This window comes from Cupressus sempervirens, chromosome 2 (assembly GCF_028749045.1).
Source record: "Cupressus sempervirens isolate cs-2001-9-10 chromosome 2, ASM2874904v1, whole genome shotgun sequence".
Lineage (NCBI taxonomy): Eukaryota > Viridiplantae > Streptophyta > Pinopsida > Cupressales > Cupressaceae > Cupressus > Cupressus sempervirens.
The window spans coordinates 595338925-595358622 of NC_143119.1; the positions used below are offsets into that span (position 1 = coordinate 595338925).

Genomic DNA, 19698 nt, shown 5'->3' on the forward strand with positions numbered 1-19698 from the left:
TAGTAAGCCTACATTGGCTTCCACATCCTCAACTATTGAACTGCAAATCCAAGTGATTCCACGATTCCAAATCCACCTCAAAAGGGAACCACCATGCTGACACTTCGTCACTCTAATATAAATATTAGTGAACCACAAGTTGTAAAGCAATTCATTAGGACCTTGAAGCACCAATTTATCAATGAGACCAGGGCCCGGATCCCAAACCAAAATACCAAATGTACTGAATGAGATGAAGAAGTATCTCAACCACACTCCATGAAACATACATACAATGAAGTAGACCAGCAAGGTGTGAAAGTGAACTCCCATAAACCAGTATTCCAACCCACATGACCACCTAACAATGCTACTATAATTCTGACCAGCAACTCGAATGATATCATAGACGTCATCATACCAATTCCAAACAACAAATGTCCCAAAGAAACACTCTTCAATGCCCTCATACTGAATCATGGATGTAGTCATTGCCAAGTCAAGTAGTAAATGATTCCAGCTTGGACAGCCACTAGTCCATAAGGAATCAAAGACTATGGAATCACCAATCAACAAGGATACCATTGCCATATCAATGGATGTAGATGACAAACTCGAAGATGAAGTATGTATGCCATCATGAGAAAAACCAAAGCATGTGTCATTTGTACCCAACATTGTAGGATTATCAATTCTTGAATCCCATATCAATCTGAGAAATGTTGCTCCACCCAACCACTGCGCTACTCTGATGTAAACATCTGTATACCAAAAGTGAAGCAACTCAATATGAATCCACTAAAGAAATGCCCAACACATGTTGATACCAAAATTCCAAATCTTTGCACTGACACATCCCTCTAGCATGTTGATACTCATTATGTTGTTGTTGTGAAACTGTACCTCATCCAACCAACTAAGAACTTCACTCCAAATGAAGCCACAATTACTACCAATAACCAATGCTGTTAGGAATTCACAAATGAGCCAATCATCGGCAAGGAAAGTTTGTTGAATACTTTTCCAACTCTTCCAAACAGCTGCTACAACTTTACCAATATTTCCACAAATTAGTGTGCCTTCATTAAAGGTTGTTAAGTAAATGTTTTGTTTAACCATGTAACCAACGAAGTCCTTTATATTCTGATCTTGAAAGCCCAATGTAATATTTAAAAAGTCTGAATCTTCAATCAAAAGGTACATCGCTGCCCTATCATATGGAAGAGGTGATAAACCCATTGATGATTGAGCGATGTTTCTAATTCTCAACAAAGACAGGCTCTTTGTGGCTGGTCCACTAGATATGCAACTTAATATGTCATCAACTCTTGGTAGGGAAGGATCAACTTCACACTTGAACACCCCAACTTGAATGTAACCAAGCCAAGGTTCAAAGTTTGACTCATGAGATGAAAGAGAATTGCTGTTCAAAGTCAGAAAATCAGAAGTATGTTCATACCTTTCCACAATGTTTTTGTGGTCTTCTCTTGCCTCTCCTTCCAAGGTAGGTGACTCCTCTAAAGTTGCTGGTCCATGGGGTGTGTTCAAACGAATATAACATGTCCCATTAACTGCTTTAGCTGCCCAAAATCTGATTCATACCTCTATCTCCATAACTGATATGTTTTCCATTACTAACAAACTCCAAGGTGTAGTATGCCAAACAAACCAAACATTATCAAAATGCAATATCTTCTTAGTAAGCAGCCTCTTAGTCTCCCAAATCATCTCTTTAAGACAAGATGCTTCATATGATCTTAACAATTGTCCTTCCATTGTAAATGATGCATGACTAACCAAATCAGAATCAATAATGTTACATTCCACACAAATGAAAATAACACTTGTGGCTGGTCCATCAAGTGTGAAACTAATATCATCATTGTTTGAAGCCTTTAAGAGGCTCTTTAAAAGAGGAACGTCATAAACTTCATGATGCAAACTAGACCAAACTGAGTTTTCTAAATCATAACTCTTTTCCTCTTCACACATCTCAACATGCTCTTCTTATGGACTTACCTCAAGAAGCTCTTCCCTTGTATGCTCAACCTCCTCACTTTCTTCCCTTGGAAGAAATAAGAATCTAATGTATGACTCTCTTTGTCTTCTTGCATTATCAAGCTGATTGCATCTTTCCTTGACCTCTTGTAAGTGTTGTCTTGCTTGGGTAGCAAGCATCTTGGCCTTCTTAGCTCTATGTGACCATCCATTGCACGTCTCTTGAGCCTTTTTCACATCTTGCAAGGTGAGGTAAACACAATCAAAACCTTTGTGGTTTGAATCCACAATATAAATCTTATGTGCAACACACTTAACTTGAGTACCATCACAGGAAGACTCAACAACCTCATTACCTTCATATGAAATGGATGATACCACATGACTAGAGCTACTATTGCAAAAATTAGAATAGGGATTAGACCTTGGAGACATGCTTTTAGCATCCCTAATGGACTGATCCATGATTGTAATCTCTTCCATTTTGTGATCAACTTGACGAATCAATGGTGTGCATGTGTCTCCTCCTGATCTAGAGTTATTTCTTCTTTAGGAATCCCACATGACGACTGACTTTTGTTTTTCATAGGCTGCAACTCAAATGATAACACATCTTCATGCCTTTCTTCTGCATACCCTGCAAGTGACTGATCCATTATGGTGTTTTTATCATGAACATGGATAGGTCGACACAAATCTTCTTTCTCACATGAAAACATATCATCAACTATGGCATGGTATTCCTTTTTTCCAAGGTTAACCTTATGACAAATTTTTGGATGCATGTCAATGTAATCTTTGAAATGAAAGTTCTCCCTAACATATTGAGGAAGAGTATTATACTCCTCAAGTATGCTAATTACTTCCGTTTTCCTGTCTAGTGGCAATGGATCCTTTCTAGAAGAAGATGATGATCCACTAGCATGTCCAAATTTCCTTGACATAGAATCATTGAACTGCTGCAATTGAAGCTTGAATTTTTGTTGTGACTGTTCCCATTCTTTCCACAGGGTTATATCTCTTAACAATTTTTCCATAATGAACTACCACATTGACCAACTGAAACTAACATGCCAGAGCAAAAATCGACCATGTACTGCTAATATGAATTATCAAAACTTTTGATCCAGTACCCAGATGCCAAAATGAATTATCAAAATTTTTTAGCCAGTACCCAGATGCTGAAATGAATTATCAAAACCTTTTATCCAATACCCAGATGCCACAATGAATTATCAAAACTTTTAAGCCAGTACCCAGATGCTGAAATGAATTATCAAAACTTTTTATCCAATACCCAGATGCCAAAATCTGTTGTGACAATTTCTCACAAACCCTACAGGCTGGCAGGATGTAGGCTCTGATACCACTGAAAGATCCCTGATAGATGCCCTTGCTGATCTGTTGTAGTTTTTAAATTAATAAACTATATTTTCCTGTGATTTCTTTGATGGTCTTTAAGAATAGACAGAAGTTGCAGAAGGTTTTGTTTTTGTTTTGTGTTTTTTGATAGTTTTCACAATAGTAATGAATAATGAACAATAAACATGAGAGGAGACTGAAAATAAATAAGAACATAGAGCCAAATCAGAATTGCTATAAATCGTACCAGGCAGATTTCTGATTTATAAAGCCAAATAATAAATCCAATGCAATTCCAAGGAGCTTACATCCAACAATGATGTCAAACTGCTGCAAATGGCAGCCATAAGACTGCAATGAATCACATCCCAGCTGAAAGAATCAATCTGTAATGCTGAAACCATAAATCTGCAACCTGAATCCACAATTAAGAATGGTGTACTCTATCCCTGATAGCAACGCACACTGTCTAAAGAATCCAATGCCAATAACTGTTGAGGGCTATGTCCCAGCCAATCCAGAACCTGGGGTTTGCATCCCAGATGAAGAATTGCTCTCTCAAAGCCAATTCACAAAAACAAGTTTTTCAATATGCAAAAGATAATAAGAAATTAGGTCTCCATCTCCTTATATCCCCTTCCAATTGTAAATTGAACCCTAAAGGGAAATTACACTTTGCCCTTTAAATAAAATATAATAGAATAACATTTTCCCAATTAAAGTCGTCCATGCTATAGGAAAAACATTACTTTATTAAAATTTCATAGCTGAAAGCACCAAAAAGTCTACAGATAGTAAAAATCATGTATAATAATTCGAGACCTTTCCAACGAGCTATAACACATAGATGTACCTGATCAACTGAAGCCAAAATCCCCTTATTACTCCAAAATGGTTATATTATTAACCTTATTTTAATTTATTTAATCACCAACTTAGGAAATATTTAAATATATTAAAATATTTTCCAAATGGTCCCAAAAAGGCCCAAAATGACCAATCAAACATGAATCTGACCTTGTCACCTGTCTGTGACTGATGCCGGACAAGATGGGTCAACTGGCAGTCCATCCCTAAAATCTAGGGATGCTCCTAAAAAGTAGGAGACAGCCCCAATCAACCAAAATTGAGTCCCAATGACTCCCCTACTGTGTGCACCTCTAAGAGAACTGTCATTGAACTGGGAGTTCCTCCTAAAAAATAGGAAATGCACTCTAAGTCTCCAAAACGTTCGCCGAGGTCTCCAAATGCCTCCTAGACCACTCCTAGTCAATCCTTAAAAATTAGGAATCCCTCCTAAATTGTAGGAAACTGTTGTCTACTGCTCCAAACTACTTGGGAAGCTCATGCATGACTCTCAAAGCCCCTGGGTTGGTTCCCTCTATGCTCTGCTGGCCTATGGGAACCAGATAATAGACCAACCTTGCTAGAGATGTTGTCACTAAGGAAGGGCAGAAATTGGGGACATGACAGCGGTACAAGTAAAATCCCAAAAATAGGAATGAAGATTTGCAAAACCTTGATTTGGCTAAATCAAGATTTGTAGAAGTCTCGATATCTACAATTCCACGAACCAAACGGACCCTTAAGATTTATATTTTCTTCATCAAAAAGCATCATACACAGTCTTAGGTACTTCATATTTTGCTTCCAAATATTTAAAGCTTTAATACTATTACAGAGATTCAATTGGTATATTCATACAGAGATTCGATAAGAATTTCCAAGTAATGTGCACTTTATTTCAGATGCGTGTGCATATTTTTGGTATATATGCTTGGGTACTTCCTGGGTGCCCAGGTTCAGAGAAGTCAAGCACCCAGGGAGTATTCAAACCGTACCTGTACTGAAATAGTACCAGGACCCAGGCTTTATCAGCAGTAACAGTAACATAGAGATCAAAAATAACAACAAAAATTTGGATTATTGGAATTTTAAAATAACTACAAAATGTTGGATTATTGATCTCACCTCTAAAAGCTTCGGTTGAAACTCGCTGTCAATCATAACATCCACCCCATATATAGCCCTGGCTGTTGGACAGTGCATCTCAGGATGCAGTGCTGACGCAGATTCAAAAACAGCACGGATCATTGCTCGAACTTTTTCATGTATACCAACCCATCTCTCTGGAAAATTGCAATCACAGAGAATGTTGTTGTTAGTTCCTCCAATAACTGGTTGCAATGTACCAGACAGGGCATAAAAGAACAATTATTATTTCCTTAACATTTTGTAAATTGTTCGGCCTTTGGACCCTTTCTTCAAAGCTACCATGAAAAAAGAGTTATGGTAGTTTCTTTTACCATTATGTTCGTGTTCAAATTCAGACACAAACTCATCAGTGTTTATATGATTTAGTTGCCCTCGATAGTTCTGCAAGGAAAACAAAATACAGAAAATGCCAATCATCAAGGTCACCATTTAGTAAACAGCCATCCTAATGCCCACCCCATATCAAACGAACCAGATAAAGATTATGCAATAGTTTCACATACAAATATTCAGTGTGATATATTTAATGCATGAAATGAAATTTTAATCCAATGCAAAAGCTGATGGTACATACCATTACAGTGAAGTGAGTTTCATAGTCAGACAGGCTGCTTTCCTTCAATGTATACTGATTATTTGCCAGTCTTACCTGCACAAATAAATGCAGAAGCAGATGAAAATTGCTAATCAACAGATAATTAATAATCATTACAAAATGACGATCAATCATAGATCACCATGTCTTATTAAATTACTAGGTATCTGACACTGAAATTCAATTTTGCAATTGTTTCTTTCTTCACAAAAAGGATAGACGAATGGGAATGATGGCAAGAAATGAAGTTTATACCCAAAAGATATCTGACAGAAAAATCTCGAGTGGCTGCACACTACGGAGGAGTACAATATAGCGCAGATCAAACTTTCTGCCCTTGAAAAGGGCAGGGTTTTCAATATATTTCTGGCATATCTTTGGACCTGTCTCCATAAGCCTAATGATTGTAGGCAAATAACCCATTACTGTTGTATCAATGGTGCGAGCCATGTTCCATGGTTTGAGAATCCATAGGTTATTCTGTCCCTCTTTGTCTCTTACAAGGTAGTCGCCAATAAGCTCAGATAACTGTGTTTCCAGATTGTAAGTAATTTGGAACCATTGAGGGTCCCCATGTGCCTGTCAAATGCAAAGAAAAGAGAATCAAACATCAAACTGCTCCCAACAAAACACAATGCTTGCATGCCAATCAATAAGCATGCATGAAATAACACATTTCAAACTGGGTATACAACATGCTTTTACTGACAAACTGACGCCATTATATGAACACTTTGTCACCCCAATTACAGCCACCAACATCATTACAGATACTCAAAGGCTATGAAAATTGTGAAATTTCAATAGAATACTACATAAGGCTGTATTCCTAGTTGGATGGTTCTGAATCTGAACGAGAGAATCTTTCAAACTCTCAACTAAAAATACAAGGATTTCCCTCCTTGCATGGGAGTCAAATGAAATGATACTTACTGATTTCTACCAGACATTTCCAGTATCTCCAAAAAACTACTCAAACAGTTTGCATAAGTGATAATGACTTGTTCCATTTATTTATCAAGACAACCCCCGCTCTCAAAACTCGAGGCTTAAACTTCATGAAATCAGAATTTTAATTCACAACAGAATGTTGCAATGGATGTATTTAAGGATTAGGAGTGAAAAACCAAACCCTTCATGGTAAGATATAAACTTGGTCTCTGAAGACTAGTAAGAAGTAAGCATTGCCCTGATGATTCTTTCCTCAAAATGAAGTGATTCCTTTGTCAAACTGTCCCCTAAGGACCCTGCAATACTTCCCAATAAAGATTAACTAGACTTTTTTCTAAATTATTTATATAGAAATATACCTATTCTTGGGATTTACAGATTTATGTTTGAAATGATTACTTAAAGCCTCTGGCTAGCTTGGACTTGGTCTCAGATATCAGATTTAATCAGATTAGGCTCTCCAAGAACTCCCATCGCTACAATTCATTGTTTCTAATTTGTCTTTGCAAAATCGTATTTCCTTGGGGGTTTTTCAGATTTGGAGTCTGCAGACCTCCCTTCTTCACATTTACCTATGTCTTTTTTATTACATTTGAACTCTCCCTTGTTGGTAATGATCCTTCATTGAGAATCTTGACTTCCACCTTCAAGAGCTGGCGATTTTTGTTATGTCTCTAGCTTCACTTTCTCAGACTTGAGCTCTTAGCAGCCTCTCATCATTAGTTTTCCTTTTCTTAAGTCGAAAAGTTCTCCTTTCACTCCAACACTCGATCAACTTGTTTATCATACGTTTATTTGCTGTTGTAGGTGATCGTTTAAAGGTGCTCTTGTTTTGTGTATCCCCCACACAGCTAATGTGGCATTAAAGTTGCATTTTGAGAATCGATTTGGAGACTTGTGCAAAGTTGAATGCAACTCATTGGGATTCGTGCAAAATTGCCAATTTTATTGAATCCATCAATTATTCAATTTCCACCTCCAATCCTTCAATTTTTTTAATTTAATTCAGATTTGTCTTATATTTCATTCAATTCTAAGATGGGTTTTTTATTTGTAGGAGAATTGCTTGCATTTTCAAGGATTTTAATCTTCAGATCGACTTCGTGGAGTTGGTGGAAAAATGACCTCCATGAGCACAAGTAAAATCCTTAAAATTTCCCTCCTTGAACTTGTCTAAGTATCCATATTGGAAATTTGATCGGTAACGGGACTATTCCCACTTTCTCCCATCACCTTTTCATAAATTCTGATAATTTCCTCAAAGGGGTAAATCAAATGCCTCAAGGACTTGTTGTGAGGTTCTCACACCATCGCCCCAAAACTTTGGGGACCCCCATTTTTTTAATCACCTTGGCAAATATTTTGAGTTGTCCAAAAAAAATTGATTTGATTTTTTTTTGAAAACTTTGTCTTTGACACATTCAGGCCAGAGGGGAGAGGGTTAAACTTATTATCACCTGATTTCGCTTGATTTTCCACAGCAACCAATTTCATCCTTAGGCCAGACAAAATTTTAAGAGACAACATTTGGCAGGATAAAATTGTAAATTTGTACTTAGACGTTTCCTTTTGAAAATTTGGATATAACTGTGTAAATTTGAATATTTATTCAAGTGGGAGATTTTGTTAGATTTGAGTTTTGGAAAATCTTAATTTTTTTCTCTAGTGAAAAAATTAATTTTGTAGAGATGAAGCCAAATTACAAAATCGATTTTAGGCTCTAGAAGTGATTTTACTTTTGTCAAAAAAATATAATGGCATAGGAAAATCAATTTGGACAAAAAATTGCAAAAATTGGCTTTAATGGATTAAAATTGCCTTGAAAATTTTTTAGCCTTTCATGAAATTGGTAATTTAATATTGAATAATGGCTTTTGGCTAGCCAAAATCCAATTTTAATGATGTATTAATCACTAAATCCTCATTAAATGGAGATATTTAGCATCTCCAAGGCATTATTTAATTTCTTTTTGCAATTTTGGTCTAATTGGCAAATTTAAAAATTTAAATTTCATCATGGCAAAGTTAATTTTGGTTAAGCATTTATTGTTGGGCCAGATTTATAATTTAATTTTTGTTTTTTTTCCCCTCCAAGTCCAAGTCGGCCAGCTAGGGAAGGCATGTGGAGTTGGGTATAAGAGGAAACTTTCTCCTCTTCTCTCCTTACTTCTCATCTTCTCCTCTTTGGTGTTTGGCGATTTTTGGCAAGGGCAGTCTTCTCTTGTTTTGGGCGAATTATTTCTTGGAGCAGCTCTCCATTGTTGGGCGATTTTTCTTGCAAGTGCAGATTTCTCCTTCATAAGCAATTTTCCTAGGGCAGAATTGGCTCTTTCTTTTCGGTGATTTTTGTTGGAAAGCAGATTTTCATGGTGTTAGGCGATTTTTTTTTTTGCAAATTTTAATTTTTGTGGAGGGAGCTGCAATTTCTGCCCTAAATTGAGCAATTTTATTTGGGAAATTATTGAGATCAAAGGTCTGAAATTTTTGTGGACAAATGGTGGACAGTTTCAAGTGTTTAAATTTTTGATTTGCAAGAGGGTTTGAAATTCTCAAGGTCCGATCCTAAATTCCAAAAGAGTCAAGATCCGGCTATTGGTAGAGGTGACTTTTAATCATTTAGAGTTGAAAGGGGTCATTAAACTAACTTCCTTCTTTCATTCTACTCTAAGGATTGCCTCCCTTGGTTTTGCTAGTCTAATTGTCCACCACTTTACCATCCTGTAATAGGGTGACGAGATGGAGGATGTTAGTACAAGCGAGAATCCTAAGGGGACAAACACTAAGAAAGACAAAAGAGGATATGATGCCCAAAACACCTTTCTTCTCGAAAATGAAGTGAATAACCAATACCAATGTCGATACAGTAAACATGATACAGGTAAAGAACAGACTAAAGGAAGGGCAATTCCCCTTGGCAAAGAAGATACAGAAGGCAGTTGCACATCATAGTCCAGGCGTCGACACTTCTATTACAACCATGATGAGCAACATCGGAGCAACATTTGATTTTGAAGATATCAGAGAAGAGTACATCAATGAAGAAAAGCTTGGATCGAGATTGGATGAACTAGGAAAGGTTACTATCAAGAAGTGACATTTGAACACCCTATCCTCCCTCAATGCTTTTGTTGGATTCGCAAAAGAGTATGAGAAGGATCATGAGAGGACACTACAAGCAGCGAACAGTGTGATGAAATCAGTGGAGCTCAAGATAAAGCACACACCTTGTCCTCCCATGGAAGAAATCAACGAAAGGCTAGCTAGGTTCATTGCCTTAGCTAAAAGAACAAAAGAAAAGGGAAGAGTCATATTAGAAGATCATTTATTGTAAGCCCAAATGGCAATTTCTCTTTCTTCTAGAATAGGACAAGTGTCTGTTTCAGATTGGCCATCATTTTGGTGCCTTCTCATTGGTTGCCACTTTTACACTTTTTTCATTGGTCCATTGACGAGGTGGCGTCTTCTCATTGGCCAATGGGGTGGCAACCCTAATTAGGGTTTCTAGGATTCAATCTGGATCATCAATTTTGCTTTTGATCTCTACCGTCGGTTGTAATTTTGGCATCTATAAAAGGCCATTTGCTCTCATTTGTAAGGGGGATAAAATTGTTGCATAAGATAATGCCAAAATCGCTTTCTTTCTCATTGTTGTGACTTGCATGGTGATTAAGAGCCTTTGGTATTATTGCATGGTTTCTACTTCCAAATACTTGTAACATTTGTGAGGGAGTTATGTTGGAGGATCATTGCCAAGATACTATCAAAATTGTTCTCTATTCATTGTTGTAACTTGCATGGTGGATATACATGATCACTTTGGTGTATTGCATGGTTCTTCTCATCTCTCAAATTAAAGTAGGATTTCATTTCATGTTGTTAGAGTAGAAGTAGATGGCTAATTGTATGGTGATGTTAGTGAATGTTTGATAAGGATCAATTCTAGACCACTAGCATCCTAGCAACTTGTTGGGAAGCCTTGTGTGGCCAACTAGTTTATTTTTCCTTTGAATCATTGCATCTGTGAAGGTGAGGCCACTGGTTAGCTTTCATTAGATTCGATCCCTATCCATTTGCTAACCTTTCCATTCGTAGGAGTAGGAGTAGAATAGTGAGTAGTTGAAGTAGGAGTAGAATAGCGAGTAGTTGGGTAGTCAAATTTCACTCTAAGAAAGTTAGGAAGGTAGAAGTCATTAGGACCATTTTTGTCTCCTCCTCGCGCAATCAACATTATCTGGCCCTACATCCTCCACCATCACTGTCAGCATCAACATCACCTGGCACTCATACAAAATCATCACCATCTCACCAAAAACCCAAGTCATCCTTGAATGAATAGCATAAGGCCGCCTACGTGATTACCAACAAATCACATCGATAAAACTAAGCGAGTATCCACAAGAGTAAGGAACATTGGAATTATTCTCATATCCCATGAGCAATAACTTTTCGAGAGAGGAATTGTATTTTTGATACTCCATATCGGATATTCAATTACTAATATGTTATGTAGTGATACAAAACTCGCATCAGCGGGACTCCTATGTGACTTGTTTTTGAGATATCCCTTAAATTTGATCAAAAGCGTGTAACATATAAATAAGAAGGCAAGGGAAAATAAACATATCTTGTGATGTACATAAACTTCTACATAGTAGCTAGTTCATCATTGCACTTGCATTCTTAGAACATTTTATAATGCATTACCACCTACATCTGCATCCATACACATACATACATACCCATGCAAATATATTGAGGAACTTTGAATTACCCTATCACCTCCTAATCATTTGTAGACTACAAGTGACAAACAATTGATTCCTCTTCAATAGTAACTTCTGGGTCTTCTTCCATGCCAGAAATGTGGGAGGTAATAAGCCTCTAAATTATCCTATTTATGTCACTTTAATCCATTTATATAATGCCATTCTAATATATTTATATACTTTACCTTATTTCTATTAAGTATTGAGTATGATAAATGATGATTGATAAACATTTCTATATTTATTAATTAGTTAATGACTAGATAATGGAAATTTTGTTTATATGAATGGTGATTATTAAATGTTAAGTATTTTGAAAAAATTTAATTTATTGTTCATGAGATATTTCAATCATTCATGCAGCTGACAGGGAGAAGCAAGTTGGCAGTTATTACAATGAAGCCGTTGACTAGAAGTGGAAAAAGTCAACAACCCAAGTTCAGTAAAATGAGCACATCTTCATTTCTTAATGAAATTCAGATTTTCCAAATGATTTGGAAAGTTGAAAAGTTTTACTTTTTGCTTTTAAATGAAAGAGAAGTTTTGGGGGTGGAAAACTGTTATTGAAATAGCGTCGGTCGGAGACTGCAGATTATACATGTATGTGTGTGTATGTCATGACTCTTACATACACTCACGTACATATCTAATCCCAGTCAAATAATGCATCTGAAATCTGATCGAGCACTTCATATCAAACTAAGATAATATCTGTACATGTATATTTGCATTCGATTCCTTACATAATGCTCTTGTGATCGACCCAATATATATCTCTTTTGTTTAACATAAACAGTCACAAATTAGTTAGTACTAACTAACTAATCTGATCCTGTAGAAGATCAAATTAGTTAGTTAATACTAACTAATCAATTTGAAATCCTGTGACTTTTGATATTGAGGGATCGTGGGGGATTGTGACCTTTCTTTGATAGCATCCATTGGAATCAATATATATGTACACCGATGCTTCAGTATTGACATCGAAATAAATAAATGCTCAATACCTTCAGTGGCAGATCAACTTACATCATATTGCTCATTATCGTTTGTGTCCAATCTGACATTATCATATCTATATTGCATTTGCAATACACAGTAACTAACATATTGCAGATCGAGTCACAAGGATAATTATATTGCAGATCGAGTTACAAGGTTGCAGATCAATACATAGAGATCCTCGGTATTGCAGACTAGGCTCTCACATACAAAGCAAATCATTATTCTGAAGGTATTATACATTGAACATATCACTTGGCATTAAAGAAGGTATATCTGCTCTCTCTTACCTGCAAGTAAAAGTACAAACTAATTGATAAACTGTGATTAAAATTAAAAAGAAATATACAGTCTGATAGTAGCTTAATTCATTTACATGGTATCAGAGCGCACGGTTATAACAAACCAAAAGTAAACTTGAGTATTTAGACTGCATACTTTTAACATATAAAATTCATATTTCAAAATGACAAGTGCAATAAGACTCGAGGATCTCCTTGAGGGAGGAAATAACTTCACAGGATAGAAGCTACGAATTATGATGGTGTTAGATGAAAGCAGACTCATTGGTTAAAGTTAAAAGTACTGAATCTGAGAATGAGCCTGAAAAATCACGATGGATTGAAGAAAACAAAAAGGCTATGAAATTAATAGTAAATTCTGTAGGGCGTCACATTGTGCCTATTTTAGCAAAACAAACTACAGCATATCTCATGATCAAATCCTTAGAAAATACATGTGAGATAAATAACACCGGAAGGAATCTTGCACTGAAAACACAACTAAATCACATAATTATGAACAAAGGTGAACCGTAAATGCTTATTTTATGAGAATTATAGAATTAAGAGATCAATTGTCAAATGCTGGATATGAAATAGACAATAATGAATTATCTCTAACAGCACTGGGGGATCTTCCAAGTTCATGGGAAACATGCAAACAAGGCATTAGTGCAAGATCAAAACTTCCTAAACTAGACCGATTGAGATCTGATTATCTACAAGAAGAAGCTAGACTATCACCTAAAGGAATCAAACAAAAATCTTTAGATGAAGACATTCAAGTTCTTAATACAAATACGAAGAAGAAAGGAAAGAAGAAGAACTTCAAAAGAAAGAAGAATTTTCATGGGAAAGGAAAATATAAAAAAGATACTTCTCAAGTTCAATGTTTTAGATGTGACCAATACGGACACTATGATGTAAATTGTCCTAACAGGACAAAGAAACAAGCATCTTATGCCCACGTTGGAAAAGTAAACTCACAAGAAGAATCTGAAAAGTTTCTATTTTATTCCGCACTATCAAATCAAGTATCAAATGTATCTTGCACCTAGGTAATTGATAGTAGATCATCCAGACACATTACAGGATTTCGAGAAAATATGGAAACTATAGTAGAAGAAACTGATGAAGAGGTAACCATCGGAGATGATTCTGCACACCCTATAAAAAGTGTAGGGACCTGTACCATCAAATTAGAATCAAACATGGAAATTCAACTAAAGGATGTTTTGTATGTCCCAGAAATCAAAAGAAATTTAATATCCATTTCAGCTCTTGAAGATAATGGATACAAAATCACATTCATGAATGGGAAAGTTTTGGCTTGGCATAAATCCGCCACATTTAAGAAAGCCAAACTTATAGGTATAAGGCAAGGTTATTTATATAAACTATGTACCGAACCTAAATAAACTCTCATCCTTGAATCATCTGGCGTAAACGAAATCTAGTACAAAAGACTAGGGCACTTACACTTTTGAGCCTTAAATTCCATGGATAAATTGGTGATTGGACTACCCAAACTAAACTCCTCACATGGTGGAACATGCAAAGGATGTGCTCCAGGGAAAAACCCCAAAGGATCATTCCACTCTAGCCCTAGTAAAACCAACAGTATATTGGAACTAATCCACTCTGATCTTTGTGGACCTATGTCAACACCCTCTAAAGGAGGAGCACTATACTATATAATCTTCATAGATGATTTCTCAAGAAAAACATGGATATATTTCTTAAAATACAAAGAATCTGAGGAAGTCCTAAATAGATTCAAAGAGTTCAAAGCGCTTACTGAAAATTACTCAGAAAAGAAAATCAAGACCTTGAGAACTAACAATGGAATAGACTACACTTCGGAATTGTTTAAAGAATATTGTATTAGTTTAGGGATTAAGAGGGAGTTCACTGTACCCTACAATCCACAACAAAATGAAGTAGCTGAAAGGAAAAACAGAACTATTGTAGAGGCAGCAAAATCCATGATGCTTGATCAAAATCTGGATTCCTCTTTCCAGGTAGAAACATCTAGGGCAGTTGTTTATATTCAAAATAGATGTCCACATTCCCATCTTGATAATAAGACTCCTACAAAGACCTTTATAGGACAGAAACCTGACATAAGTCATTTAAGAATATTTGGCTGCCCTAATGTACATCCATGTACCCAAAGAGAAAAGAACTAAACTAGAACCTTCCGGAAGATAAGGAATCTTTGTGGGATATAGTGAAACATCAAAAGCATATAGAATATTCATTCCTGGACAAAAGCAAATAGAACTTAGTAGAGAGGTTATATTTGAGGAAGATATTGCTTTCAAAAGAGCAAAGAGTTATGATGAGCTAGAAAATCACAATCCTACCATAACCCAAAATATATGTTCTACTCCTGAAACTCAGTCAAAACATCCCGAAGACACTTCTTATGAAAGTTGGCTTGAATCAGAAAATCAGAACAAGTGTCTTGATGAAAATATAAATTCCAACAAAAGGAAACAACCACTTTGGGCTAAGAAAATTTTGAAGGAAGCTGAAAATTTTTGCAGCACCTGATGGAACATTCAGAAAAAACAAAAGACCCCACAAACTAACATATAATGCATTGATGAGTGAAATTCTTAATTCTGAACCAGCAAATATTGATGAAGCCCTCAAACAACAAGCCTAGAAGGATGCAATGACAAAAGACTATCACTCCATCTTAAAAAATGATGTTTGGGATATAGTTCCTAGACCTAAGGGAAAATCAGTTGTTGCTTCCAAATGGTTGTTCAAAGTCAAACATGTTGCAGATGGTAGCATAGGAAAACACAAAGTACACTTTCTTGCTAAAGGATTCTCATAGAAAGAAGGCATTGAATACGAGGAAACTTTTGCAACTATAGCCTGATATACCTCTGTTCGAGTTGTGCTAGCTATTGTTGCAGCCAAAGGTTGTAAGGTTCACCAAATGAATGTGAAGACTGCATTTCTAAATGGAAAAATAGAAGACCTCTATTTGGAGCAACCCGAAGGATTCATAGTTTATAATGCAAAAACTCATGTATGCAAACTATAGAAGGCTCTATATGGACTCAAACAGGCTCCATGAGATTAAATTTATCTAAAAATGTTGTTGATCCAAATCTCTACTATAAATATATCAATTGTGATATGATAATTTTAATTCTTTATGTTGATGACCTTTTACTCTCAGGAGATCATCTTTTTACACAATGCAAGAGAGATTTAATTTCAGAATTTGAAATGAAAGACTTGGGAATTCTTCATTATTTTCTAGGACTGGAAATATGGTAGAAACCTAATGGTATCTTTCTAAATCAAGGAAAATACACTATTGATATACTCAAAAGATTTGGAATGTTGAACTATAGACCTATGTCCACTCCCATAGAGACAAACTTGCACAAATTAAAGGAAGCTACATAAAAATCCAAATTTGTTGATCCTACACTCTATAGACAAATAATTGGATCACTTATGTATTTGGTTAATACTCGACCTGACATATGTCATGCAGTAAATGCTTTAAGTTAGTTCATGTGTGAACCTCGTTATATTCATCTTGTTACTGCTAAACATATTTTGAGGTACCTGCAGGGTACTATTGGATACGGCCTCAAATACAAGAATATTGCTCTTGAACTATATGGATTCACATATTTTGATTGGATTGGCTATGTGACAGATCGAAACAGTACATCTGGGTATTGTTTCAGTTTAGGATCCACTATGATCTCTTGGACGAATAGAAAACAAACCTTTGTTGCACAAAGTTCTACTAAAGCTGAATATATTGCTGCTGCATAAGGAACCAGAGAAGCTATATGGCTCAGGATGTTGATTGTGGGACTATTTGGAAAACCTCTATTGCCTACTATCATTCTATGTGATAATCAAAATAGTATCAAGCTATCTGAGAATCTAGTATTCCATGATCAACCCAAGCATATTGAAATTCCCTTTCCACTATGATAGAGATATGGTAGAAAGGAAAGCCATCATCTAGAGCATATCAACACTGGTGATGAAACTGCAGACATTCTCACCAAGCCTCTTTCCAAAGTTAAAGTGGAGCACTTCAAAAAGAAACTTCGTATGATTGAAATGTAATTGAGACTCAGTCTCTAAAATTTATTTTATGTATAAAATTATATATATTCAAAGATGTTTAAATGTGTAAACTCTTTTGTCATATGTGTGACTCTATGACTTATGGGCCCTCTACCTTTATACATTACATTAAGATGATGATCTTTCTGATAATGTATACTTGTATTAACATTGTGAAGTGACAACTTTACAATGTTTCCTATCATAATGGATTTTTCATGTGACGTGATATTGTTTGTAGGTCATGATAGTAGGATCTCTTGAAACATGTTGATGAGATATCATGCGACGTGATGTTAGTGCACATACCATAACAAGGAATATATAAATATCATGTGACTTAATATTCATTATACTCCTTGATATCATGAGTGAGGCAATATGTAAAATTTATACTTAGTTGTCTTCCCTAGCTAAGAGGGAGTATTATTGAAATAGCATCGATCAGAGACTACAGATTATACATGTATATGTGTGTATGTCTTACATACACTCACATACATATATAATCTCAGTCTGATAATCTATCTAAAATCTGATCGAGCACTTCATATCAATCTAAGATAAAATTTGTACATGTATATTTGCATTTTATTCCTTACATAATGCTCTTGTGATTGATCCAATATATATATATCTCTTTTGTTTAACATAAACAGTCACAAATTAGTTAGTACTAACTATTTGATCCTGTAGAAGATCGGATTAGTTAGTTACTACTAACTAATCAATTTGAAATCCCGTGACTTTTGATATTGAAGGATCGTAACCTTTCTTTGATAGCATCCATTGGAATCAATATCTATGTACACCGATGCTTGAAGTATTGACATCAAAATAAATAAATGTTCATACCTTCAGCGGTAGATCAACTTACATCATATTGCTCATTATTGTTTGCATCCAATCTGACATTATCATATCTATATTGCATTTGCAATACATAGTAACTAACATATTGCAGATCGAGTCACAAGGATACATATATTGCAAATTGAGTTACAAGGTTGCAAATCGATACATAGAGATCCTTGATATTGCAGACTAGGCTCTCACATACAAACCAAATCATTAACCTGAAGCTATTATATATTGAACATATCACTCAGCATTAAAGAAGGTACATCTGCTCTCTCTTTACTTATAAGTAAGAGTACAAATTGGTTGATAAACTGGGATTAAAATTAAAAGAAACATATCGTCTGATAGAAGCTTAATTCATTTACAAAACCCCTAGTAGGATCAAAGGGCGGCACCCTGCATAGTAATCTTGGGGCAGTGCTCCTCAGTAGACCTATCACAATACAGATCAGCTTCAACAGTTGGACTCTCTGCTGCCAAGCACAAATTAAAGAAAAACCACACCAAACATCATGGCATGTGCCAGTTTCCAAATGCAGATGACATAATCTACAAAATTGTTCATCTCACTTCGAAACACACAAATGCTCCTGCAAACAAATACAAACTCTTATTTTTTTATGTTGGCCAAGTTTTTGACTTGTAAGTAATTGACAAGTTACTCACTGATAATGTTTAGAGCATGGGAACTCAAGAGTCTGGCATCTACTTACCAAATCTATGGTAAGAAGTACTGGTCATATAAATGTTAGAAATAGGGATACTGAGAACGGAGGTGAATAAGTGTTCCACAAACTTTTGCCCAACTATGGATATCATTAATAATCTTTAAACTTTCGAAGACGATCAAACTGAAAAGTAAACATAAGCATAACACAATGAAGCTCATAACACCATTATTTGTTAACTACGGAAACCCTGGCCAAGGGAAAACCCGATGGGGATGGCACTCACAAAATGATTCACTAATCAAAAGTATCTTGTGAAAGCTATTTGACCCTATTAGGAGTCTATTACCTCTGTATAGTGTATATGTTCTTGTTAGAGGACTAGGCATTATTAGTAGCAACAACCCTATTAGGAGTTGTGATTACAGTACAAAGCACAAGTTGAGCCCACTACCCAAACATGCATATACAACTATACAAAGCTATCTATAGAGATAGATACAAAAACTTTTGATTGTTTTTGATATCTTAATTATCCGATCAATCCTTGTAGTTCCTCTTCACAAAAACAATCATACAACTTTTATACTCTAATCTGTACATCAACTTCGCATCTATACCAATCATACAAAGTGTGCATACAAACACTATACAAATACAATACAATGCCACACTTCGCTAAACAAAAAGATAAGTCCTTTATACCAAAAACTTTATTCCAGTTGGCCTTGTGTTGCCTTTCATGTTACCAAATCTTCAAATTAGGTTCTATCGCATATTGGTTAACATTTAGGATGTCGTCCCAACCTTGTTAAGTAATTATTTTGCAAAAAAAAAAATTCCTTGATCAAAATACCAATAATCTGTTGTTTACCCTGCTTTGTCCTGCCAAACTTGTCTCTCATAAACTGCACATTACTCATCCAAAACTTAATATTTCTTTTTGCAAGCTTGCACATGTGTACTATGATTTCTATACTTCCATCCTCTGAGCTCACATAACTTCATGTGCTTCTAATGAAGCTCGCCGAATGAAATAAGTTGCCTATAGCTTGTATTCTTGCTTTATACTTTGTCAATTTTCTAAGTATACCTTCATCAAACTTAAACAAAACTTCTGCCAT

The 19698-nt window shown here is 35.6% G+C and overlaps 1 protein-coding gene across 1 annotated transcript in view; it reads right to left on the bottom strand.

Annotated features, from left to right (window-relative positions):
- Positions 1–19698, bottom strand: part of LOC149574807 (tubulin-tyrosine ligase) — a 118823-nt gene that overhangs the window by 19473 nt on the left and 79652 nt on the right. Inside the window, exons 11-14 of the mRNA XM_089814632.1 lie at positions 6185–6508; positions 5909–5983; positions 5646–5715; positions 5311–5468 (exon numbers count right to left, since the gene is read on the bottom strand). Of these exons, the coding sequence (XP_089670758.1) occupies positions 5311–5468; positions 5646–5715; positions 5909–5983; positions 6185–6508 (627 nt within the window). The remainder of the gene's footprint in view (positions 1–5310; positions 5469–5645; positions 5716–5908; positions 5984–6184; positions 6509–19698) is intronic.